Source organism: Prionailurus viverrinus, chromosome C2 (genome assembly GCF_022837055.1).
Source record: "Prionailurus viverrinus isolate Anna chromosome C2, UM_Priviv_1.0, whole genome shotgun sequence".
NCBI classification, from domain to species: Eukaryota; Metazoa; Chordata; class Mammalia; order Carnivora; family Felidae; genus Prionailurus; species Prionailurus viverrinus.
This window is the reverse complement of record NC_062569.1, coordinates 14417080-14442577: the sequence shown is the minus strand read 5'-3', so window position 1 is coordinate 14442577 and position 25498 is coordinate 14417080. Positions and strand designations below refer to the sequence as shown.

General features: G+C 36.6%; 2 protein-coding genes and 1 long non-coding RNA gene across 5 annotated transcripts in view; 2 read left to right on the top strand and 1 right to left on the bottom strand.

Moving 5' to 3' along the window:
• CMC1 (C-X9-C motif containing 1) overlaps positions 1–4229 on the top strand; it is an 88845-nt gene extending 84616 nt beyond the window's left edge. Inside the window, exons 3-4 of the mRNA XM_047876549.1 lie at positions 796–886; positions 3970–4229. Coding sequence (XP_047732505.1) covers positions 796–886; positions 3970–4090 — 212 coding nt within the window. The 3' untranslated portion in view covers positions 4091–4229. The remainder of the gene's footprint in view (positions 1–795; positions 887–3969) is intronic.
• Positions 4230–6346: 2117 nt separating this feature from the next.
• Positions 6347–25498, bottom strand: part of AZI2 (5-azacytidine induced 2) — a 37690-nt gene continuing 18538 nt past the window's right edge. For all 3 annotated transcript variants that reach the window (XM_047876546.1, XM_047876547.1, XM_047876545.1), the window contains 4 exons: positions 25049–25197; positions 15959–16017; positions 10596–10714; positions 6347–8410 (listed from right to left, as the gene is read on the bottom strand). In XM_047876546.1, coding sequence (XP_047732502.1) covers positions 7998–8410; positions 10596–10714; positions 15959–16017; positions 25049–25197 — 740 coding nt within the window. In that variant the 3' untranslated portion in view covers positions 6347–7997. The remainder of the gene's footprint in view (positions 8411–10595; positions 10715–15958; positions 16018–25048; positions 25198–25498) is intronic.
• On the top strand, positions 8406–10728 carry LOC125175733 (uncharacterized). The gene is made up of 2 exons (XR_007155945.1): positions 8406–8865; positions 9208–10728. It is a non-coding gene; the product is annotated as an uncharacterized LOC125175733 (long non-coding RNA).

Sequence of the window (25498 nt, the reverse complement as noted above, 5' to 3'; positions counted from 1 at the left end):
ACCTACAGCTTCTTTGTGAGGATGATCTCGTATTTAAGTCTGACATGGTTGGTTACTTGCAGCAGGTTGGAGATGGCAGAGCTGAAACTAGAGCAGCCGGTGGACAGGCGGAAGGACCAGGATAGTCAGGAGTAGCTGCGGCACGGCACGTGGTCCTGTGGCAGGAGGGAGGTCGGACCGAGTCCGACCCAAAGCAAACCGGATTATGGCACCAGGCTCTTCTGGGTTGGCAGTGCTGAGAAGGCAGGATACCAAGGGACCAGTACAATCTAAAAGGCAAACTGCTACAATGGAAATTTGACAGAAAGCCGTTTGAATTTTCAGGGGCGTCTAAGAGTTGCCTTGGGAATGGAGTGGGAGTTCTGTCATCAGAAGTCAAGGCACCGTGGCAGCTTTGTCTTAAAGGGGGTGCCTTGACGCCATCGAAGACACGCGAAACTAGACGCCAGATGCCCGTGTCTGGAAACGGCTTCCCTTTTACCCTCCTTACTCATTTCTTGTGAAAGATCCCCTATTTCTGTTAGAAATCTCCCTTATTCTCTCCGTCCCTTCTCTCTCCATGACGCCTCCTCAGAGGTCCTCTCTCCCCCCTTTCAGAGTTCCTTCTTTATTCTTGCAGAGTTAACGGCACTCGTCCGGTTCTGCCTTTTATTCATGTGTGTGTCTTTTGTGGAGGGTGTGCCGTGTGCCAGGCACAATCTAGGTAACGGATGTTAAGTGGATGAATATTTTAGAGCTGTTGAAAATTGTGTTGATGTAACTGCAGGCTGTTTTGTTCTTTCCACATTTTTTCAGATTTTACCAAATGTTGCAAGGACTCTGGAATCCTTATGGTAGTAAAATGCCGAAAAGAAAATTCTGCATTGAAAGAATGTCTAACTGCTCAGTAAGTCATCACCCCATTGTTTATGCTTCTCTGTGTGTGTATGTGTGTGACGTATGTAGTAGGTAAGAGTGTGTTATTTAACTCATTACATGTAATAGGTCCTTTACTAGCCCCATCACATCTTTGGTATTGTTAGCTGAGTCTGAGATTTCAGTTTGTTACATACTAAGCAACGTATTTAGGAAAGGTCTTGTCAAGTTATGTGTCAACATTGTGTCTGATTAAAAATATGAGATCCGCGAACAAAAATACAGGATTTTTCACATGACTTACCAAATTCCTTTTCGTGAACAGTTGATCTATAGAATATATTACAGATGGGTTTATATTTGTCTCCTCTAATGAAAATGTACTGAATTAGATGATTTGTCGGCCTGGTGATTTGGGGGATTAATATAATTTAATTCCTAGGAAAGTTGCACTACATCAAATGAAGGATACAAAGGTAAATTTTGATTTTTGAGATTAATCAATTTAAAAATAAGTCTTAAATACATTCACTGACATTTAGTTGAATATTAAAGGAAAACTTTGCAGGTTCTTTGCATGCAAGTGCTTTCTGCCGTATCTCCCCACGCATTTCATTATCTACATTATTCACAGTATTGCAGAATACTTTCGTATTGTTCATTGATAGCTGTGAGGTCGTGGTTTTGGTTATCCCTTATATTTCCTTCTCTAACTGTGCTCCTCTAGCCTGTGAAACATATAGGTCCGCATGGTTTGATACTTCCTTATTAGGGAATTAGATAAAAAGTAGTGATTATCTGAATCAATTATTTTTTTTTTAATGTTTATTTATTTTGAGAGAGAGGAAGAATGTGGGGAGGGGAGGGGCACAGAGAATCCCAAGCAGGCTCTGCACCATCAGTTCAGAGCTCGATGTGGGGTTCGAACTCACGAACTGCGAGGTCATGACCGGATGGGACGCTTAATGGACTGAGCCACCCAGGTGCCCCTGTTTTCATTGATAGCAAATAATGTACACAGAAATTTAAAATTTATAAACTTAAAAAAAAATTCTGTAGGTAGGAGACTTGGGAAGTTAAACGAATGTCTGCATTTATAGACGAGGAAACACACCCTTATTTATGGGCCAGGACCTGCACTAAGCACTTCATCATAGAGGGTTAAGAGTTCCTTCTATGACTTACTTTTCTTCCAGTTTTGTTCCTCATGCTCCTAAGAGATGCGTGATGGATCGATGAACTGGTTAAACTTCTTTGTGACTGGATTTGTTGAATGCTTTTTTTATATATTAAAGAATTTTTACACCTCAGTTTGTCATAATAACTTGTTCTTAATTTGCCGTATTATCCCTCTCTCCCAGATGGGCATCACTAGAGCAGAGGGGCAGGAGCGCGGGCTGTGGAGAGGGCAGTGGGGCTGACCTTCTGGACCAGCCAGAGCTTAGCTAGTGGTACAGCCTTGGGCAGGTTCCTCATAGAAGACAGGAAATTATTCCTGGTGCAGTGATTGTGAGGAACTGTATGTAAATTCACTACAACAGTGCCTGGCACATAGTGGGGAGTCAATCAGTGGTAGCTCCTTTTTTTATTGTATTTGTTAGCTTTTGTTATCTTAATATTATTTAAATATCCTTCCTTTTACCCCCTGGAAATAGGAAAAAATAAGAGGTTCTAGTCTGTTCTGGGGAAGGGGCTGGGAGGGGTTGGAGGAGGCTGCATCTCTTTAGAAGAGAGAAAAGCAGTGAAGGAAACAAAAGAGGGTTATGACATTTGCTAAATGGAGTAAAGGATTTTACTTGACCTCAATTTTCAACACACTGTGTTTCTTCATCTTTGAATAAGAAAGTGCTCTGCTTTATTTACTGTTGACATTCCACGAAATGAAGGTAACCAACCACCGCCCTCTCTCCTCTCGTTGTAGCGACATCTTGAAACATAAGTGGTTGCTTTTATTTCTACCCGCGTCTTCATTCATTCTTCAGTAAACTGCTGTCTGACTTCTGCCCCCTTCCACTGAGACTGCTTCTCCTAAAGGTTCTAGTGGATTCATGGTAGCCAGATCCAGTGACTAGCGTTTCAGTCCTTTTGCTTTCACTTGACCTCCCTCTCCAGAAGCCCCTTAAAACTCTCTTCTACCTGGCTTCTCTTACGCTCTTTACTGTTCCCCCAACATCTCTTACTTCTTCTCATCCTTATCTTCTTGAACTGAATCCTTTAGAAAGTGGGCCCCCCGTTCTCTTCTCATGCTTAGGTCTGCAAAAGCTGTTTGCACCCATGACTTTGGTTACTTCCTTAGGTCATGACATTTCTTTGCTACTTTCTTCAGCTCCAAAACTGAACTCCCCTCCTTTTCCTTCTACATCGTGTGTCTAGAGTTTAGAATTTTCCTTGTCTCCTAACTCTAAATGGTTATTTCCTGTTGATTTTATTTCCTAAATCTCCCCCAGATCCATTTCGTCCTTTTCATCACAACTGCTCCTCCTTTAGCTTAGGGCCCTCCCTCATCATCCTTGGCTAGATTAGTTGAACAGTTTACTTACCTTACAGGCATCCTGCCTCTAACCTTGCTGCCCCCTTTTTGCCTGTCACATGCTGTCAGAGTGATCTAAGACACAAAACTGATCTTCAAGTTCTTCTGTTAATAGTGGCCCACCGCCTTCAGGATAGACTTCAACTTCTTGGTATGGCATAAAATGACCTTCGTGATGCGGCCTTTGCCCAGTCTGGCTTCATCCCAGGCCCTGTCTCTTATGTGCATGATCTGCTGCAAGGACACTAACTTACTTGCAGTTCTTCGTGCATCAGGTTTTCCTCACCTTTGCGCTCTGGCACGGCACTTTGTATGCTTGTGGCACAGCCTTTACTCATGTGCTCCGAACACCATGGCCTTCTGAGGATGGGTACTGTGCTTCTCATTGCTCTGTCCCGGGACGGTGCCTTTCAAAAATGAACGAGTTTGATAACCTAATGTTTACACTGTATTTATGACCATTTCTTAAAATCTGTTCCTAAAGATTATACCTGATGAAATGTCTGAATATTATTTAAAGTAAGCTTACATTAAATGCTTGCGAAACCTCATTTTAAAAGGAGATATTCATTTCCTTTTTTTAGTTATAATGATCCAGCCTTTTATGAAGAATGCAAAATGGAATACCTGAAGGAAAGGGAAGAATTCAGAAAAACTGGAATTCCTACCAAGAAAAGGCTACAGAAGCTTCCCACAAGCATGTAGGCAAATATTCAGCGATACTCAAGAGCTCTGATATTCATGGAAATCATTATCCCCTGAAATACTGGACTCAAGGAAGTGTTTGCTTTATCCTAAATGATGGAAATATTATCTGAAATAAAGATTTTTTTTTAATTTCAAAGTTAAATTTATCAAATGGGATGGGAGGAGTAAAAAAATGAACTGGGATATGGTCTGCCTGGTCATTATGGATTTTTTTGTTAAGTTTTTCCACTAACAGTGATAATCTAACAGTGATTTTTAGGGTTCTGTATAGACTTGATATTACTCCCTTCCAGTGGCTAATCACAGAGACCAGAAGTAACCAAAGGAAAGCAGGAGCTGTCAAAGGTGTTAATAACGAGGCGGTATAGCAGAATAGTTACAAACCAGAATCCTTCCTGGTTATGTCACTTACTAGTTATTCAACCAGGGAAGTAATTCTCATTGTGAGGGTTACTGAAGGTAAGTAGAGTGTGCAGGACAGTGCCAGGGTTATTGTTAGTAGTAGTAGTAAAGGATTATTTGGAAACATAGATGAAGAAGTACTTATACATGAATTAATTTTACTTAATATTTGATGGAAAATTTCCTAAAGTTGAATTATTATCCTTGACCTGTTTGGCTACTGAAAATAATTTAATGATTTCAGGAGCTAGTCTAAAACAACTGTCTGAGTGCAGTAATTTGGTCCCAGGTTGAACTTTTATATTAAAAGTTGCTCTTTTTTCTTCCATGAACTCCGTTCACTGTAGCCACTGCAACCAGTTTCCAAGTAAGTAAAATTTATATATACTTACATAGTTCTCATTAAAATCACAAATAGAAAGTACTGCCTACTAGGACAAGATTTAACTTTGGCCCCAGTCCCATGAAATAGAGCTGAGATTTTTTTTAAAGGACTTAGTTTTAAGCAGATAGGACCCTGAAGAACCAATGTTCAAATTCTATACTTTACTTAAGACAATCGCTCAAAGAACTATTTTACTCTTATTTGAAACCCAAAGAAACCACATTTTCCCAGGCCACAGATCAAAAGGAAGATTACTAGAACAGACCAAAGCAAAGCAAATATAGAAACCTAGAGATCACAAATCATAGGGGTAAACAGGCCTATATGCTTCTGTTGGTCTTTTGGTATTGTACATTTGCTAGAGCACAGGACCTTAATTCTTGGTTTTAAATGATGCAAATGAAGAAAAAGCAAATAGTTACTTTAGGAAGCTAGTGAAATATATAACCTGTGGCTAATTTATAATTTGGATGAGAATCAGAGAAACCACCTTCAATTTTATGTGGGAAATTCATTTATGTAGATGTCACTTTCCCCATAGGCGCTGGACAGTAGGTTATATAAATGTGTTCCTCCCTGTCAGGAACTGTACCATTGATTACAGCTATCAGAATATCCAGGCCTAGCCAGCACACTGGTCTGCTTCGCCCACGAGTACAGCTGCCTCAGTTGTTCTGCTTGCTCATTCATATCGCTGGCTGGTATTATTGTTAAGAATGCACAGATTTTCTTCCCCTGAATTGTCCACCTTGACCCAAGTCCTTTCTGGATTAGATCATTACTGTTTTCTTACAATTCAGTCTTAGTTTTTGAAGTTTGAACTCTTCCCTACTTACTTGGTTTTCTCATTTTCCCCATAGGTATGTCCCTGCTCTATGTAGGAATTAGGTTCCATTTTGGCAGAACCTCAGTTTCCTATTAGAGAAGATACAAATTTTATTTTTGCTCATAGGAGATGAAGAGGAGGGAGTAAGTGTCTTTTTGTTGCTACCTGTCTTCATTCTATGTAAATGTAAACTGAGTTATCATAAAAATATGAAGATCAAGGAAATTTTCGAGGGAAGCCCTTTGGAGCAAGTTTCAAGTGGTATGAAAGAAGTTGACATAAAATTTTCCATCTTAAGTAGATAATAAACTACAGATGGGCCCTTCTCATTTCTCTTTGAATCTTCCATAGAACGGAGATGATCATAAAGTGTATGTTTTAAAATTTATGGCTGGGTAAATTTTTTGGTTCAAGTCTTACCCATCATTTATTTAGCACTTTAAACTGTAAAGAACATCAACCTCGGATTTCTGGCATACCTGTTTGACAGCTACCCTGTTGTTCAGATGGAAGAACATTTTTTTCCACTCAAAAGAAGTCTGTTTAACAAGATAAATGCCTGTAACGTGAATCAAATTAACAACTGATAATTAGTACCTGACCCTGGAATATATAGGCAAGGACAATATTTCACGTTCACTTCAATTTCAAACAAAAATAATTTATTTTAATTAAACAATTTCTTGGCATTATTCAAAACATTAATCAAGCCATTATCTCATACGACTTCTTTACAAAGGAAAGTTTCCAACCTTGGTTTTACAAAAGGCAAACCAGTAAGCTACGTTAGAGATGAGATATAATATACAGCCTATGCAGCCACATGAGAAATAGTTTCTGCTGCTTTGTTATTACACAGGTAGTTGCTTCCTTTAGCTAAAGCCTGGAGTCTTGTATTTGTTTTATGCATATTGGGTTTTGTTCTATTACTTGGCAGGAGATTGTACTCCCTGGAGTCAGCTGTGTTCATTGGTCAGAATAAATTCCAGCATCTGACACCAATTCCATTAATCACAGACAAGCCTGAATAAGTGAGTAAGATAATAGAAAGACAAAAATATCTGTGACCAGTGAACACTGTTTATGTATGTATGCTATTCAGTTAATATAGAAGAGATCTGAGATATTCTTTTGAGTTCAAGATATTTGAAACTGTCTATCAAAAAGGATAAAGGTCTCCTACATGAAACAGTTTATCTGAGGCAAAAGATGTATAAGCCAACTAATACATTATATTACAATGTTAATACCACCACCCTGAAAGAATTTAGACAGATTTCCATGTGAAGCCATCCTTGTTATATCTTTGTTGATAAATGATAGGCCACTTAGAATCAAAAAGTTTGGGGACATTCAGTGATCAGACTATATCAATACAGCACAGAATTTGGTTTACAGAACTAAAATTCTTAATGTGGTTAATCAAAAGTCACTCTTACATTTCAAAACAAAGTAACAATTTATAAGTCGCTGTACATAACAAGCAGGTATAGACCCTTTGAAGAAAATGACTTTATCCGGTTACATATTTAGCTTTTTATTATGGACCACTGAAGGCACAGATTAGACTGCAACCTGTGTGATGCTCTTTCTACTTCTAATTGGATAATGAGGTATTAAAATAGTTCACACACCACATAGGTTTTCAACTATTTCATCACTTTTTTCAGTTAGGATTTGAAGGACGTATGGGACAAAGTTGGTTTCAATGAGCAGGTTATTTCAAGTCTTGAAACCATTTTTTAATCACAATGTTACTGAGTCTTAAACTTTGAAACACAATAGCATATGCAGATGGAATAACCTATATTATTCAACTATAATTTTCATCTTTAAGGTCACTACAAATAGAACCTATTCACTTTGCCATTTGTCTTTTATGCAAATTAAAGCAACTTACAATTTTTCTCACATATTCATGGCCTCTTATTTTTATGAACAGATATTTAGGCATTTCACATGCTATATAAAACCATGTCCTAAAAAATTTTAATTCCATCCTTTACATGAGAGGCAGTTATTTACAATTACTATCAAAGGTAGAATCGTTTCTTTGAAACACCTTAAGTTTATTATTTAGTAGCTTACATCTGATTCTTAGAACATGGAGCTGGAGGGTGCTCTTTCATACTGGAAAATTGATACATGATGTGGAGAACAGTATGTGCAAATGTATATACTGAAGAACTCTGCAAGTTTATTCAAAATCTGCTTTCAGTTAGGTAATTTCTTGAGAGCCACTGAAGGAGATAACAGTAACCTCATGACCAAATCCTGAAATCTCTTCAGAATTAATTCTTATAAAGGCAGTTTTGATTATGTTGATCCAAGTAATGCAGTGGTGGCAGGTTGGATAAAGGCAAAGTTTTATTTTTAGTTTCCCCAAATGCTGTCTCACTTGATTTAGGAGGGCTTGGGAATACCCAAGAATTATCTTCCAGAGAATTTCTGCCGTAAGAGTTGTGTTCCTGAAAGTTAGTACCATCATGAAGAATGGATCGCTCATTATCTGTCCATGATTGGAGAATTGCTTTCTCTGATAAAACCTTCATATCTCCTGATAAAGGGGAAGATGTGGTGTGGCAAAGAGTTTTGCCATTTGGTGACAGGGGGGAATGTCTTTTGTATGTTGCAGTAAAATTCGCCAAGTGCAGTTTTGTGCTGTCTTTCCCAAGGTCTTCCATGCATCCTATTGGGGCACAGGCTAAAAAGAAAGCACAGGCTAAAGGTCAGTTGTCAAGGCATTTGTGATCCTAATTTGGCTGAATCTAGAACTGGAAATAATATTTCCAAGTTAATATGATCACTGGGGCACTATGATTTGAGACAGATGACAAATGATCGAGTTCTAATCCTGGATCACTTATTTACTGACATTGTGACTTTAGGTTCAGCCACTTTTTGTGCTTCCAAGTGTCACTTCTCTCGTCTGCAAAATGGACATGGTATTCCTGTCCTGCCTATATCATAGGACCATTAATAAAGGTGAAGAATTGTATTGTGACTAGAGAAAGCCTGCCTACTGTTTAAGTGTCCATGGAAACCAAGAAAGCTGTTCTTAAATATAATATTCCTTTGCTTATTCAAATCTTTTTTCCATAGGTGCTTCAAAATAAATTTCTTCTGCAATGATTATATTTTGAATTGGTGAGGCCCAAAGTAAGTTATTTAATATACATTCAAAGGCTCTTAAGGATAAAACAGTTTGAATAGAATTTATAAAATAATTCTGTTTCTTATAAACACACATTTCTGCTGTGGTCACAGTAATAAGTCAAGAGAAAAAATGAGTTTAGTACACACGTAATGGCTTAGAAAATAAACTGAAGCGATTATTTAGCTAGTCTTAGCCAACATAACGGTAGTCTAAGGTTTTCCTCCCCTTCCAATTCAACCTACTAGGGCAAAATGCTAAGAATTATAACTTGGGCTTGAATCTATCATTTTAGAAGAAACTGAACCATATTATAAAATGAGCTCATTGCCTTTTTTCTTGGGAAGAGGGGAAGGAGTGGAGAAGACCTAGAAGTAACAGTGCTCAACTTCTGGACAAGGGTGATATGGAGGTCAGGAAAAAAGATGATCTAGTCTGTCTCTACTCATCAAAGCGCGGAGTTCTGCAGTGACGAGCTGTGGCCTTGAGCCTGCCAGAGAACTTTCAGTTCGATACACCACAAGATTATCCTTCACCGGCTCAGAAGGGACGCAAGAATGAGCCATTTCCAAATGTGGAAAGAGCATTTTTCCTTTCTTATCCTTTGGAGACTATATTTGTTATATAAACAGCCTCACTGAAAACTCCCTATAAAATTATTCTGTGTTCCTTTTAAGAGAAATTTTACCTCTACCAATCAACACACAGTTGCCTCATAGGTAACCCTGGCCATTGGAAAACTCCAGGGTAAAATGAACCATAAACTAAGTTGGAGCCTGGCAGAGCACGATATTAATTTGCCTGATTCGTAAATAACTCTCTAGGAACTAAAAGGGATTTTGACTTTAGTTTTCCTTTTTCCCTACTAGTTAACACTCCTGAGCAGATTTATAAAATACATTTCTCTTGTGCCCTCTTTAGGGCCAGTCCAAGGTGCATATAACTTTAGGTGCTGGTGATTATTTTTTTTTACGAAAAGTCACATCTCAATTCCTTCAAAATAAACTTTTGGGCAAATTTACATTATACAGCTTTTCAGAAATAAAACTATTATGTAATAAAAGGCACACATGCACTGATTTTTCTCTGAGATATGCAAAGAGCTTTTGTAAAGTAGCCACTAACTACTAGGTTAGGCCCAAAACTCAAAAGTTTAGTCAGCCAAACAGTTAATATGAAAAGCAAATCAATGAAAATTTTTTGTTTCATTGAAAGAGATAGTGGGATCACAAACAGTTTCCATTCTAAACGGTCTATCCTTTATGGGAAGAAAAATTAAGTTTACCAAATGAAAACAAATTATGCATCAAAGTTTTTTTTTCAAAACTAATTTAAAGGGCTAGGTCTTTGATATATTCTGTGGCACTGGAATGAAAAATAGCTTTTGATGTCTTGATGTCTTTTTTTTAAATATAAGGAGGAGTTGTGGTAAAAGGTCAACTAGAGCAAACTTAACACCTCAGCCTTATACACATAAGCAACACTTGGCTGAGAAAAAAAAGCCACAAGGGGAAAAGAATACAGTACGGAAGAAAAAACACATCAGCAACACCTTTATGTGTGAAGTTGACCAGTATGAGAATGAAGCCAAAGCAGAGAATAGGTAGGCTGTGAACATACTATATATACTCTGGCTTATCAAAATCATCTGATGAGATTTCGATAAGAAACGATAGCCAGTTGCTCTTCAAGCTGTTTGGCTGGAATCAGTGGTTTCCAGCAAACATTAACTTGCCTTTCTTGACTGTAGTTGGGGTTTTCAGTTTTCTTAGTAGTTCAGCTTGTACTTGAGTCACCAAATGTAAATTAGACATCTCTCTCTTCAGTTCCCAGTATGCATTTTGCATATTGTCGCTGAAATGCAAGTTTAAAAAAAAAAAAGTTAATGGTTATGTTCCTTACGGACAGAAAGTTGTGACTTTAAAATAGAAATGAGCATTCCTGCTCTAGTTTTGAGATGATATAAATTAAACAAAACTTCCTCATTAAATAATTGAAATACAATTAGGGCATTAGAACAAGTGAAAAGATCTTATTCAATAATAATATTGACCTAGTTTCTAGCCATTAACTGAACTGTATTAAACAGAAGGGTATTTACCAAAAAAGAAGTATTATCACCAAGTTTCTTATAGTTCTCAGAATTGAGGTTTTTATTATAGCCCATAATGTGCAGTGGTGTTATTATCATACTTTTAGAGTAAGGAGTATTTTCTTCATTTGCAAATCTGATACAGAAAAATAGTGACATTTATTCATGTATAGAGTTTTAATTTGTATTTATCTCTTGATTATTCGGTTTTGACGTTGTGAATTGAAATGTGTATCCCCAAACCCACATTAAAATAAAATTTAGGTTTCATGCATTCCATTCTTTTATGTTTGACTGGGCTGTCTCATATTGTTGGTTCTAAACCAATGTGACATGACAGCACAAGACAGGAAGAGCCAGATGATTTCCTGGTAAGGGAAAAGAAGCTAGAGAGAGAGAGGATTATATGAACCAGAATTTAAAGACTTCACAAATGCCTCTCATTTTCATAATTAAAAGTATTTTATGTCAATTATCTGAGCAGTTACAAATTAGCTATTTTAAACCTAATCTGTAAAAGTTTCATTCTTCCATTAAACATTATGTGGATATTCATGATTTTCTTTCTTAGGTTTTTAATTGCCAACTAAACTGAAATCTTCAATACATATTCTTACTATGCTATACAAGAATATGTAAAATATTAAGTATAAGAACTGATCTCAAAGTATTCAAATGACCATTATTGCCTTTTAAAGATATTGTTGTAAGTTTAATAACAAGTACCAAATTAGAAAATGTTATTTTATGCTTCAATTTTTATCTAGCTGTAAACAAAAACCTTTAAACCGAGGGATAATATCTTGGTATCTACATCTAACCTCCTATTCTAATTACGAAGGAACAGATCTACTAAAAAACAATTATATGGAATGTAAGGTTACATACCTTTTTTGTCAAGATATTTCTTTCTATTCCACTCCAACCAACCACAATTCTTTCAACAGAAGCAGAATACACTTTATACTGCTTTTGGAAAAAATCTGCATGTTTTAATCTATTGTAAACGTGATTTGTCAAACAGCAGTCTATTAAAAATCACAGGCTTTTTGCAGGTTTTTGGTAAGTGTGAAATAATTGCTTCACAAAAATTAGTTAACCACTTTACTTCACCAGTAAACATCTGAGATGTATGCTACAGTGAATGTTTCACATAGGAACCTGTCTTAAGTGTGAAGGGTTGTTGGTTCCTTGTTGCAATTCTGGGCATTCAGTATGCTTTCCAAAGAGTTACTCACATTACATAGCAGTAAGTGTAAGTGCTACATGTGCTAATTCATGCAGACAGTCATGATATGAATATACAGTTTAAAAATAGTGTTTAATTATTGTCATGAGATGGTAAATCAGTACCTGACTTGGAGAAAAGCAAAGCAAATACCCAAGACTGTGTTTGGATCCTAGAATAACGTTCACATTTAATCATTCAAACTAGCTAAGCATGTAAAATAAAAGATAGATAATTATAACAAGTGTTAAAGCAGTGTCTAATATACATTTTCCAATTCAATGAAGACTGCTTATAAACTAGGTTAAACTAAAAACTAGGTTGCCAACTTTAACATACATCTAAGTCTTTTTGCCCTTAAAGTCATATGAATTAAAAACAGATTAAAAAAAAAAAAAAGTCTAAATTACTAAGTGTAAGCTCTCCCTCTTGTGGATAACAAAGCAATGACAGTCACTTTACAGTAAATATTAAAGTGCTATAGTCTTCAAAGTGTGTTAAAAATTTATTTTTAATTCTACTTGTACAGAATTATTTAAATCATCACTTAAGTGAGACTGGAAGAGGCAAGTTGTCATCCACAAGTCTTTAGCAGAGTTCCAACTAACCGTCATTTATCTAGATTATTTTTGAGATTATATAGTCAGACTTCGCCTCCCACACCCCCAACCAGGAGTGTGAAGTTAGTTAAGTTTTGCTTTAAATGACATAGACACACACACACACACACACACACACACACATATTTTTTTTTCACATATAAAGAAATTATAAAACTATTTGAACACTGAGGTACAACACTAAAGCATCCCAAATGAGAACCCTAAAAAAATAAAATAGGTGAAACAAAATAATGATGGTTGAGCATTTCTCCCATGTTATCACACCAACTTGGCAAACTGGGTAACCACATTTTCCATGTGAGGAAACAGGTTCAGGAGAACTTACTCCATACTCTAACATGTTGCTGATCAAAGTCATCTTTTAATCATCTAGTCTAATGACTGCCTGCTGCCATTTTGAGTAACATTTTTTAATATCATAATCACCATCATCTTCATTAGACATTTACCAAGCACCTCCAATATACTCACTACCAACACAATCTTCTTAGCACCAGTATAAAATCTCAACCCTCTAAATTTTAAATGTAAGTAAACCTGCTTAGCCACATTGCAAGGAGATACATGCCCTGCTTACAAACTGTGTAAAAGCCCAGTTTTCTTAGTTGACAATACACATTCAACTCTTCAATACAAAAGGAATATTCCTCGTATAAGAAAAATCAACTTTTTTACGTCACCCATACATATTTTTCTTTAGCTTCTGAAAATTTACTTTTATATCACCCAGAAGAACTAAAATCAAAGTATGAGCATCTTACCCAAGAGCTAAAGACTTAGAAATTTACATCTTGACAACTATGATTCGCCAAAATCAACTGTCTTTCAGACATTTTTGATTGTGAAGCACAGCAAGGAATCAATTTACTATGCAACCCAAACAACCAAGTTATAACAAACCATACTTATTGCCCTTATTATGTGTAACACACTCTGGTATGTTCTGTTTTATTCAGTGTTTGTATAAATACTTAACTCACAAAATTTCACAATTACTAAGGGAACACGGCACAATTTGAAAAACATTAATCTGTATTTTCTATATTTTCAATTTCTTAAGAACTTCACAATTCAAGTTTACCCCATACCTAGATCTGTTTAAGAACTGAGTGCAACAACCTAAAGCTAACACCAGATGAACACTGGTAAGAAACTGGCCAAATTTCTGATAGGACTGTAATTATTAAAAGATGCTGTATACAGTAAAGGCCTCCAGTAATTACGTTAGGGAAATAGTACAGTACCTCATTTGCCTAGCAGTATGATGGAGGAAATATGAAAAAAGAGTGTTCCCACAAAGGGGGCTTTATAAATAACTGAAAATCATCCCTAAAAATATGTAAAATTGTACTTAAAGGTTTTATGGAAACATTCGTATGTACTTTTTTGCTAATGTAATAAACTTACATCTGAATTGTTCTACTTAAAAGTGATGAGGTAACTTACAAATATTAATAAAACATAGGACTGACTATAAACTAGAAATAGGTTTATATCATGTACATGGTAAGGCAAAGGAAAAACAAGATAAAATGCAGCTAGGAATGAGGCTAACATATAATTGAATGATACAGAGTTTACCAAGGGTAAACAAACCAGAAGAGGGAAACCTGATCAGTTTGGCAATCCATATTGCTTACATAAAATAAATGCAAACCAACTTGTAAAAAGCTGTACATACAATTTCAGCATTAGGGAGCCATTAGAACATGCTTTCATCATACAGTTCTTTTAGCATACAAGTAACTTTTAGAGCTAAGAACTTTTAGAGCTAAGGTAATTCTTTATAAAAACTGTTTCGCTCAGTTGATACTCTGAATTAATACTGAAGTTTAGAGAATTCAAAAGTGTACTCTGAAGCCAGTTATATATATATAACCTGGTAGCCTCAAAAGGTTGACTCACCTCTTTGGACCTTCATCCTCCTCTAAATCCTGGTATATTCTTTACTATGTTGTTAGGTATATGAGGTCTTCAAAGACATTTCTGGGGACCAGTTTTCAAGTTATTCTCAGTAGATGTGATCCAAATTTATGTCAAATCTCCCATGAATGGAAGAAGTCTCCTTCTATGTCATGTACTTCTAATACACTATACACAGCCCCTTTGACCTACTCCGATTCTAACATATTTTTTGTTCCCTGATTCTTTCCAAAAATGGTTTGAAGAGGCTTATAAAAAATGATAAATATAACAAAGGGAAACCTAGGTTGGCAGGAGAAAAGGTAACTTTGATAAAAAAAAAAAAAAAAGACAACTTTGAGAAAATTTACATGGATACTGAACTAGACACACTGTTTAAAAAGGAAAAACTTCTTGCTATAAAGCTAGATGAAACTTCAAGGCATAACTGAATAACTGTTCAAATGGCAGAGTTTATTAATTCCAATTGTTATGGTAATTGTTATAACCCATAAGGCCTAAAATACCCTGGCCCTATAAAGAAAAAGTTTGCCTACCCCTGAATCTAGAAGATTGGCTGCAATCCTCAAATTCTGCCCTACTTGATCATTTCTTTCAATTAGGTTTTGATAGGAATAGGTATGAGCCATTTCACATTACTCGCTTTTGCTCAGTAAACTTTGAAAGTCAAATGATCAAGCAATGAAGTCAACTCACTGTTTTTCATTGGATGAAAGTATCCTTCTAGAGAAGAGATGCTAAAATCAGATAATTTAAAACACAGTACTTGTTACTCAAGTAAAAATGACATATATTTAAGAAAAAAGGGTTAAAGTAACATATGAACTCTGATAGCTACTTTTGTTTTTACCCCAAATGGATAGTTCTTTTAAAATTCATGTTATGCTAAAGACTAAGGTGGTCCAAATTTGCCCTTAAGGCGGAGTTACCGTATATGGAAATGTATAATTCTTCAGGTAAAAACCAGGATTTATTACAGAATACTTTCTACACAACTCCCTAAAAATCTAAGTGTTCAAAATTTTGTTTAAAGCATCACAATATGCACTTTTCTACTACTTAAGTTCAAACCTACTGCTGATGAACAGTTAAATGTTTTTTATAAATCCACTGTGATCAGAGATTACATGCAGTACCCAAATAGTATCCATTCTTTTTTAAAGTTAAATCACAACAGAAATCTAGGTAACCTATACAATGTGTTATTTTTGAATTTTGAAGAATGTTCATACCTTGAAATGCTCAGTCTTTGGAGATCACTGCTATTCAGATTGTCTTCCTGAGATGGATCCTGTCATTTGTTTAAAAATAAAGTTTTAAAGTTATAATTGTTAAGAAGTATAGATCTGTTTCCCAAACTAGTTCTTTATGACGTGGGAGTTTCACATATACAGGGGCCCATGGCTACAAAACATTGGGAAACACTGTTCAAGTTAAACAAATTCCTATGCTATAGAACTTCTCAAAACCTTTGGTATACAATAGCACATAATGAATAGCTAAATGGGTTCTTATTAGGTACTTTAGTCCTCTATACCAACTCCATTTTACATATCCAGTGTTTTCTAAACTTCTTTGGCTCTAGTGTCTTCACCTGGTCCCAAAGGATCAACTTTTCTAAATATAAATGACTGGAATATTGGGGGATATAGAAAAGTCTAAAAGGGCCATAGTGGAACTCACCCTGGAACCTTGACCTCATTAATACCAAACAGTAGTCAACTGAGTAAAAAACAAAAACAAAAACCCCTCACCATTATGTCAACATAGGGATGCTATTTCACACTTTTGATTTCAACTTGGAACCTCTGATAAATTTGCATTAAGCATTCCACCATTCCTATTCCTGGTTGATATCTTTACCTTAGTTGTGACCATTTTTTTTTTTTTTTTAGTTTTAAATCTCCCCTCCCCCTGCCAAATAAATTCTTATGAAGGTCAAGGACCAAGTCTTAAATTAGAAAAAAAAAAAATCCTTTTAATTCATCTTAAAGTCATAAGTTTCTCAGTCCTTCAGATACCATTTCAGCAGTAAGCGAAAAGTGATTTCTAAAGTTTCTTCTACTTTTAAATGTTTCTATGATTTATGATGAATTAAACTAAATTTATCCCCTAGCACCATCTAGTGGAAAAGAGTAACTAATAAGAATTGATCTATCTCATACACACACACACACCCATTAGAGTATTGCTTTTCTGGATTACCTTAAGTTTTTTTGAAATATATTCACTTATTAAATACACTATATACTAAGCACTATGCAAAACATGTTACATATTATCTAACCTTCATGAAAAAAAACAGTATTTAAAAGTCTACTTTACAGAAAACAAGTTCAGAAGAATTACATGATGTTCCTAATTTTACATAATAATTAGCAACACCGTAATTATGAGCCACGTTTTTATAATGACATGGTACTGTTTTCTACTCAGTAAGGAAATATCCATTATGTAAAAAGCTATCAATTTCCTTTCAAGGCAAATCCATTTACTGACAATTATAATTCAGAGCTACAAAGTACAGATCCTTTCTTGCAAGCATATCTTTTTAAAAGAAACCTCTAAAAAAGATGGCAGAGTAGGAGGATCGTAAGCTCACCTTGTTCCACAGATACAAGCAGATAACATCCACATCAGTGTAAATAACCCACAAAATGACCTGAGGGATGACAGAACAGACTCTCCACAGCAAAAGGTAAAGAAGAGACCATACTGAAGAGGTAGGAAGAGCAGAGAGGCCATCTGGAGCTAAATGGACCCATGGGTCTATCTGAAGGAGGGAGGAACATTGCAGGCATGGAGAAAGAAAAAGACTCACTCTCACACTAGGCACCCCAGGCATGGGGAACACACACAGGGAAGACAAATCCCCAAAGAATTCCTGTAACATTTGGCTTTGAAAACCAGAGAGGCCTAATTTCCCAAGTTCTTACAATCAGTGGGGCTTAACACCTGGGACTTGACAAATCAATGAGCTCAGCTCTGGGAGGGAGGGGAGGGCAGAGGAAACAGAATCCCCACCCTTGAAGGGACAGCATAATGAACCCCGAGAAGACACAGTATTGAAGCAGCACTGTGAAAAATGCTTCAGGTATATGGGAGAGAGATTAGCTGACTCATGTTAGAGCATGTGCTAGAGTAGCAGGGATCGCTGGGAGACTTCTCAAAGAAGAAAGGAGCTGGTGGGTGCTTCTCTCCCTGGCCCCCCACCCTATTTACACAGACACGTGCAGGACCAGTGCAGCACCCTCTCCACCTGGCTGGCTAACAGCATGCCCCACGCTTCTGTAGTTCTGCCCTCTCCAACCCAACCAGCTTCCATAGTTTTGGGCAGCAGCAGGTACCCTCTCACAACCGACCAGCACAGACCTTGCTGGCACTAAATATACTGCCCCCCACACTCTCTTGGGGACTCACCCCCACCAGCCATAAAGCAGTTTTCAAAAGCAGCTCCAGCTCCCCTCCCACTGTAGACCTCTCCCGCTAAAACTGTGCTAACACCATATGCCGTGCCCCAACATTCTCCTATGGATCTGCTCCTTTCAATATTGCCCTTGGCCAGAACCCATCCAAAGTGGTAAAACCCTGGCACTGTGCAGGCAGCCCTGGGAGGGGCCAGCACCACTCCAAAAGTGACTCCTGCCCTGGGGACACGGGAAAATAACCACACAGACACCAGACTGGCTGCAGCTGGAGCAGTGAGTGGGGGGGTAGACATCTGGTGTAACTACAGGGCCTACCCACCAACAAAAGCTTCTTAAGACACAATACAGGGAAAGTACCCTGAAGTTCAGTGCTACTGCATCTCTGGGAAAAGCCTGGTCTGCCTTGACCAAAGCCCAAGGTGGCCCTAGACTGGCCCACTAACAGAGGGACCAGACCCTTCCCACAAGAGGCAAAGAAGGCAACTGCAGATGACTGAAGGCAAAAGTGGCTTGGCCCAAACAGTAAGGAGCACACACAAGAGATGCGCCTGAAATGTGAGGTTCTTGTGAACACGGGACATTGTACTTCTTGGCACCACAGGACCTCTTCTTTATAACACCACTATTTCAAGAGCTGGAGACAGCTCACTTAGCTGTTTCTAAGACATAGAAACAAACAAAATTAAGAGACAGAGGATTATGCCCCAAAAGAAAGAAAAGGCCTAGATTATAGCAAGAGACCTAAACAAAACAGAGATTAATATGCGTGGTAGAGTATTTACAATAATGGTCCTAAAGATACTCACTAGACTTGAGAAGAGTGGAAGACCTCAGTGAGACCCTTACAAAAGAGATAGAAACCATAAAAATATAAACCTTAAGAGATGAAGAACTCAGTAACTGAAATTAGAAATGTACTAGACGAAACAGTGCACCAGAAAATAAGAAAGGATGAGCGAACTGAAGGCCAGAGTAATGGAAAGCAATCAAGCTGAAGAGAAGAAAGATAAAATTATAATAATAAATGAAAACAGATTTAGGGAATTCAGTGATGCCATCAAGTGTAATAGCATTTGAATCACAGGGATGCTACAAGAAGAGAATGAAAAGGGGACAGAAAGTTTATTTGAAGAAATAAATTTGGGAAGCTGAAAACTTCCTGCATCTGAGGGAAGAAACCAAAATCCAGATACAGGAGGCACATAAAGCCCCCAATAAAATCTAGCCAAGAGGTGCAAAGCAAGACACATTATAATGACAATGGCAAAAGGCAGTGATAGAGAATTTTAAATGCAGCAAAAGAAAGCACATACATGGGAAACCCCATGTGGCTACCAGCTGATTTTTCACCAGAAAGTGTGCAGGCCAGAAGGGAGTAGCATGATACATTAAAAGTGCTGAAAGAAAAAACCCTGCAGCCAAGAATACGCTACAGAGCAAAGATATCATTCAGAATAGAAGAGATAAATGGTTTCCCAAAAAAGGTTAAAGGAATTCATCACCACTAAGCCAACTCTACAAGAAACGTTAAAGGGGACACTTTGGAAAGGAAAGACCATTAGGAGGAATAATAAAAGGAGCACAAAAACAGTAAAATTTATATCTATAAAACTCAGCCAAGGGATTCACAAAATAGAATGATGTAAAGTATGACACCATTTACCTGAAACATGAGGTGGAGAGAAATAAATACTGGATTGAAACCTAAGTGACCACTAACTTAATATAGACTGCTATCTGCATAAAATGTTATGTTACATGCAAACCTAATAGTGCCACAAATCTCAAAATCCACTAATAGATATGCAAAATGTAAAGAGAAAGGAATCCAAGTATATGACTACAGAAAGTCAGCAAACCAGGAGAGTGCAAGAGAAGAAAGTAACAGAGTAGAACTATAAAAACAACCGTAAACAAGTAATAAAATGGCAATAAGTACATACCTATCAATAATTACTTTGAATATAAATGGACTGAATGGTACAATCAAAAGACATTAGGTGATGGAATGGATAAAAAAGGAGAAGATCCATCTATATGCTGCCTACAAGAGACTCATTACAGAACTAAGGACAAATGCAGATTGAAAGTAAAGGGATGGAAAAGCATTTGTCATGCAAATGGTGGCAGGGAAAAAAAAAGCCAGGTTGGCAATACTTTTATGGGATAAAATAGACCTTTAAACAAAGACATGGGGTGCCAGGGTGGCTCAGTCGGTTAAGCATCTGACTCCCAGTTTCAGCTCAGGTCACTATCTCACTGTTTCATGGGTTCGAGCCCGTGTTGGGCTCTGCACTCATGGTGCAGAGCCTGCTTGGAATTTTCTCTCTTTCTCTCTCTCTCCTCCTCTCTCCTGTTCACACTGTCTGGATCTCTCTCAAAATAAATAGACATAAAAATTTTTTTTTAAAAAGAACAGGAAAAGAACACTATATAATCATAAATGGAACAATTACAGTAAGAATTGTAAATATTTATGCACTCAACATGGAAGCACCCAAATACATATAGCAAATAACAACAAACATAAAGGAAGTAATCAATAGTAATACAATAGTAGGGAACTTTAACATTCCACTTATATCAATGGATAGAACATCCAAACAGCAAATCAGCAAGGAAACAGTGGCTTTGAATGACACAATGGATCAGATGGATCTAGCCGATATATTCAGAACATTCCACCCTAAAACGGCAAAATACACAATTCCTGTCAAATACACATGGAACATTCTCCAGAATAGATCTCATATCAGGCAACAAAATAAGTGCAACAAATTCAAAAAGACTGAAGACACAGCATGCATCTTTTCCAACCACAGTACTATGAAACTACAAATCAACCACAAGAGAAAATCTGCAAAAACCAAAATACATGGAGGTTAAATAACATGCTACTAAGCAATCAGTGGGTCAACTAAGAAATCAAAGAAGCAGCCAAAAATACATGAAGACAAATGGAAATGAAAATACAACAGCCCAAAATCTTTTGGATTCAGCAAAAGCTATTGTATTAATCAGGAAATTTATAGCAATACAGGTCTACCTGATAATGCAAGAAAAATCTCAAACAACCTAACCTGATACCTGAAAGAGTTGAAAAGGAGAACAAAACCCCAAACCAGTAGATGGAAGGAAATAATAAAGATTAGAGCAGAAACAAATTAATTAGAAACTAAAAACTAAAACCAACGGAGCAGATCAAGAAAACCAGGAGTTGGTACTTCGAAAAGACCAATAAAATTGATAAACCTTCAGCAAGATTCACCAAAAAAACCAAAAAACAAAAAAGACTCAAAATCAGACATAAAACAGGAGAAATAACTGACACCACAGAAATACACAGGATTGTAAGAGATTATGAAAAATAATACGCCAACAAACTAGAAAACCTAGAAAAAATGGGAGAAATTACTAGAAACATACAACCTCCCAAAATTGAAATCAGGAGAAAAAGAAAATTTGAACAGACCAATTACCAGCCATGAAATTGAATAATTAATCAAAAAGTTCCCAGCAAACACAAGTCCAGGACCGGATGGCTTCAGAGGCGAATTCTATTATACATTTAAAGAAGAATTAATACCTATTTCTCTCAAACTAATCCAAAAAATAAAAGTAAGAAAGCTTCCAAATTCATTCTATGAGGCCAACATTACCCTGATACCAAAACCAGATAGACATTACACAAAAAAGGGAAGTACAGGCCAATACTGCTGATGAACACAACTGCAAAAATCCTTAACAAAACACTAGCAAAAGGAATCCTACTATACATTAAAAAAATCATTCACCATGACCAACTAGATTTTATTCCTAGGATGCAAGTGTGGTTCAATATTCTCCAATCAACATGATACATCACATGAACATGAGAAGGAATAATCCAATTAAAAACGGGCAAAAGGTATTAACAGACATTTCTCCAAAGACATCCAGATGACCAACAGACATGAAAAGATACTCAACATCACTCATCATCTGGAAATGCAAATCAAAACCATAATAAGGTATCACCTCACACCTGTCAGAATGGCTAAAATAAAAAACAAGTGTCAACAAGGATGTGGAGAAAAAGGAACCCTCATATGTGCTGGTGGGATGAAAACTGGTGTAGCCACTTTGAAAACACTATGGAGGTTCCTCAAAAAATTAAAAATAGAATTGCCATATGATTCTGTAATTCCACTATTAGGTATTTACCCAAAGAATATGAAAACACTAATTGGAAGGGATGTATGCACCCCTATGTCTATTGCAGCATTATTTACAATAACCAAGATATGGAAGCTGCCCCAGTGTACATCAATATATGGATAGAGGGTGTGTGTGTGTGTGTGTGTGTGTGTGTGTGTGTGCGCGCGTGCATGCATAAAATGGACTATCACTCAGTCATAAAAGAGAATCTTGCCTTCTGCAACAACATAGATGGATCTAGAGAGTATGATGCAGAGCGAAATAACCCAGTCAGAGAAAGACAAACATCATATGATTTCACTCACGGTAGAATTTAAAAACCAATAAACAAAGAAAAAAAGAGACAAACCAAAAACAGACTCTTAGAGAACAAATAGACGATTATCAAAAGGGGTAGGGATGAGTTAAATATGTGAAGAGAATTAGGAGTACATTTATCATGATGAGTACTTAGTAAGGTATAGCATTGCTGAATCACTGTATTGTACACCTAAAACTAATATAACATTGTATCTTAACTATACTGAAATTAAAAATTTTTAAAACATAAAATTAAAAAACATATATAAATAAACAAGCAACCATAGCAGTCAGCAGCCATCTAGCTAGCTTTTCAGGGGCTATGGCACCTAAGCTTGTAGGACAGGATGCTTGAAGCCTTTGAAGAAATTACGGTATGTAATCACAGGTTCAAAGGTATGGCAGTGGTTAACTTCAGATGTCAAGTAGGAAAAACAGCATTTTGCTCAACAGGAACTGACATTAATTTCTGTGGTATTTCCCCTTTCTCAGGCCTGGGGGCTTGAAAGCAAGTTCTCATTGTCCAGTTCAGAGGAATTCATTTGGCCAAGGCCAAGGTGGAATGCTGTATTATTCTTAATGCCTGGCTCATCCTCAAGTGGTGGTCACATTCAATAAAGACTACATTACAGAAGAGAGAACTATCAGTTCCATTTAAGGACAGCTGGGATTCAGGGGAAGCATGCTGGCTGGCAGTCAGGAAGTATGGGAAGTAGTTCCCTTATCAGTTACTGGCATCCCAAGAGGAACCAGGGGTAGGTGACACAGCTCCTCAATGGAGTTAGAATGCTCTGATGGGCAAAATGGTTAAGATGAGAAATAATTATCTAACTGGTTAACTTATTTAAAATACATAAATGTATATAATGGTTGTTTGACTCTAGACTACTAACCTTTACAATTTCTGTAACAGTAATTTTTTTAAGATTTTTTTCCCAAATTTTTATTTAAATTGTTAACACACAGGGGCGCCTGGGTGGCGCAGTCGGTTAAGCGTCCGACTTCAGCCAGGTCACGATCTCGCGGTCCGTGAGTTCGAGCCCCGCGTCAGGCTCTGGGCTGATGGCTCAGAGCCTGGAGCCTGTTTCCGATTCTGTGTCTCCCTCTCTCTCTGCCCCTCCCCCGTTCATGCTCTGTCTCTCTCTGTCCCAAAAATAAATAAACGTTGAAAAAAAAAAAAATTTAAAAAAAAAAAAAATTGTTAACACACAGTGCAATATTGGTTTCAGAAGCAGAATTTAGTAATTCACCACTTACATACAACACTCAGTGCCCTTCATAAAAGTGCCCTCCTTAATAACTATAATCCATCTAGCTGACCTGTCACCCTCCATCAACCCTCAACCTGTCCTCTATACTTAAAAGTCTCTTATGGTTTGTTTCCCTCTCTTCCCCACCCCACCGCCACGTTCATCTTTTATTTCTTAAATTCCATACAAGTGAAATCATATGATACTGTATTTGTCTTTCTCTGACTTGGCTTAGCATAATACACTCTATCTCCATTCATGTCATTGCAAATGGCAAGATTTCATTCTTTTTGATGGCTGAGTAATATTCCATTGTGTATATATACCACCTCTTCTTTATCATTCATCAGTTGATGGACATTTGGGCTCTCTCCATAGTTTGGCTATTATTTGTAACAACTATTTTGCATATGGTGCATGTGCTCTCACACTCTAATTATTTCTTCTTTTTCTATTCAGTACTATCTGTCATGACATCTAACCTTGTAATCAAGTTTGTTAGAACCCAATGTAAAGTTCTGGTAAACAGATTAGGTGAGGACCTGAGAGGCAACTTGTGTTTTAGTGGATGACTTGAGGCTAACTGTACTTTAGCAGCTCAGCGGGGCTTTTCGTTTTTGCTTTTTCCCAATTCTTACAACCTCAGCTATTTGCTAAAAATTAAAGTTGTCCCAAAAGTATTAAACTTCTAAAAATTAGTAGACAAGTTTTTCCTTCTTAAAAAAGAATCCTAAAAATTAAGTTGTATCTTGTAGTGTCTACATTAATCAAATTATTAAACAAAACGATAAACTTAAAACTTGAGTTCTCTTTAAGCTTTACAGAAAAAAATGACTTAAGGAAACTGAAGGAAAGGAGTTTAAAAGAATAGCTTTAATAAATTAATAAACTAAGGTTTTTTTAAGTGAGCTTTTTAAAACAAAATTATAAATTCTGGGATTATGCTAGAAGTATACAGTATATCAAATTTTACACAAAATGGCTAAAATGGAAGATAAAGGTGAATTTTTCAGAGACTGTAATTCTCTAAGTAGCAACAATGTAAGTTAACTCTACAATTTAATCCTTAGTTACAAATCCTACAAATAGTACTGAATAGTACACAGTACTGAATACTGAACTTCTCAATTTAATAATTCTGTAGTACCATTTGTTTGGCTTTCTGTAGCTGTATTTTGAGATCACTACATTCTTTCCTCATCAGTTCCAGCTCTTGTTCCAAACCATGGATCTTCAGGTCACAGCTCAACTTTTCCACCTCCCAGTTTGATGAAGGTGGATTTAAATTCCTTATCACTAAAAAAAGGATAGACGTTAAAATTGTTATTTCTGCCTTCTACATTTGTTGCAATTCCATAGTAAAATGTACATAATACAAAAACTAATATAAAACATGCACAAGTAAGTTTTTAAAAAACAATAATTACGTTCAAAGATCTATGCTAATGAGAATATAAAACCTGCCAATCTTGTTTTAAAATGTATTAATCATCCCTGTCCCTGATTTTCTATTTACATTAAAGTACAAGTTTGTAAGTCTGGAACTTTAAAATATACGACACTAATCAAATTGTAGACAAGTCAATAATCTACCTAT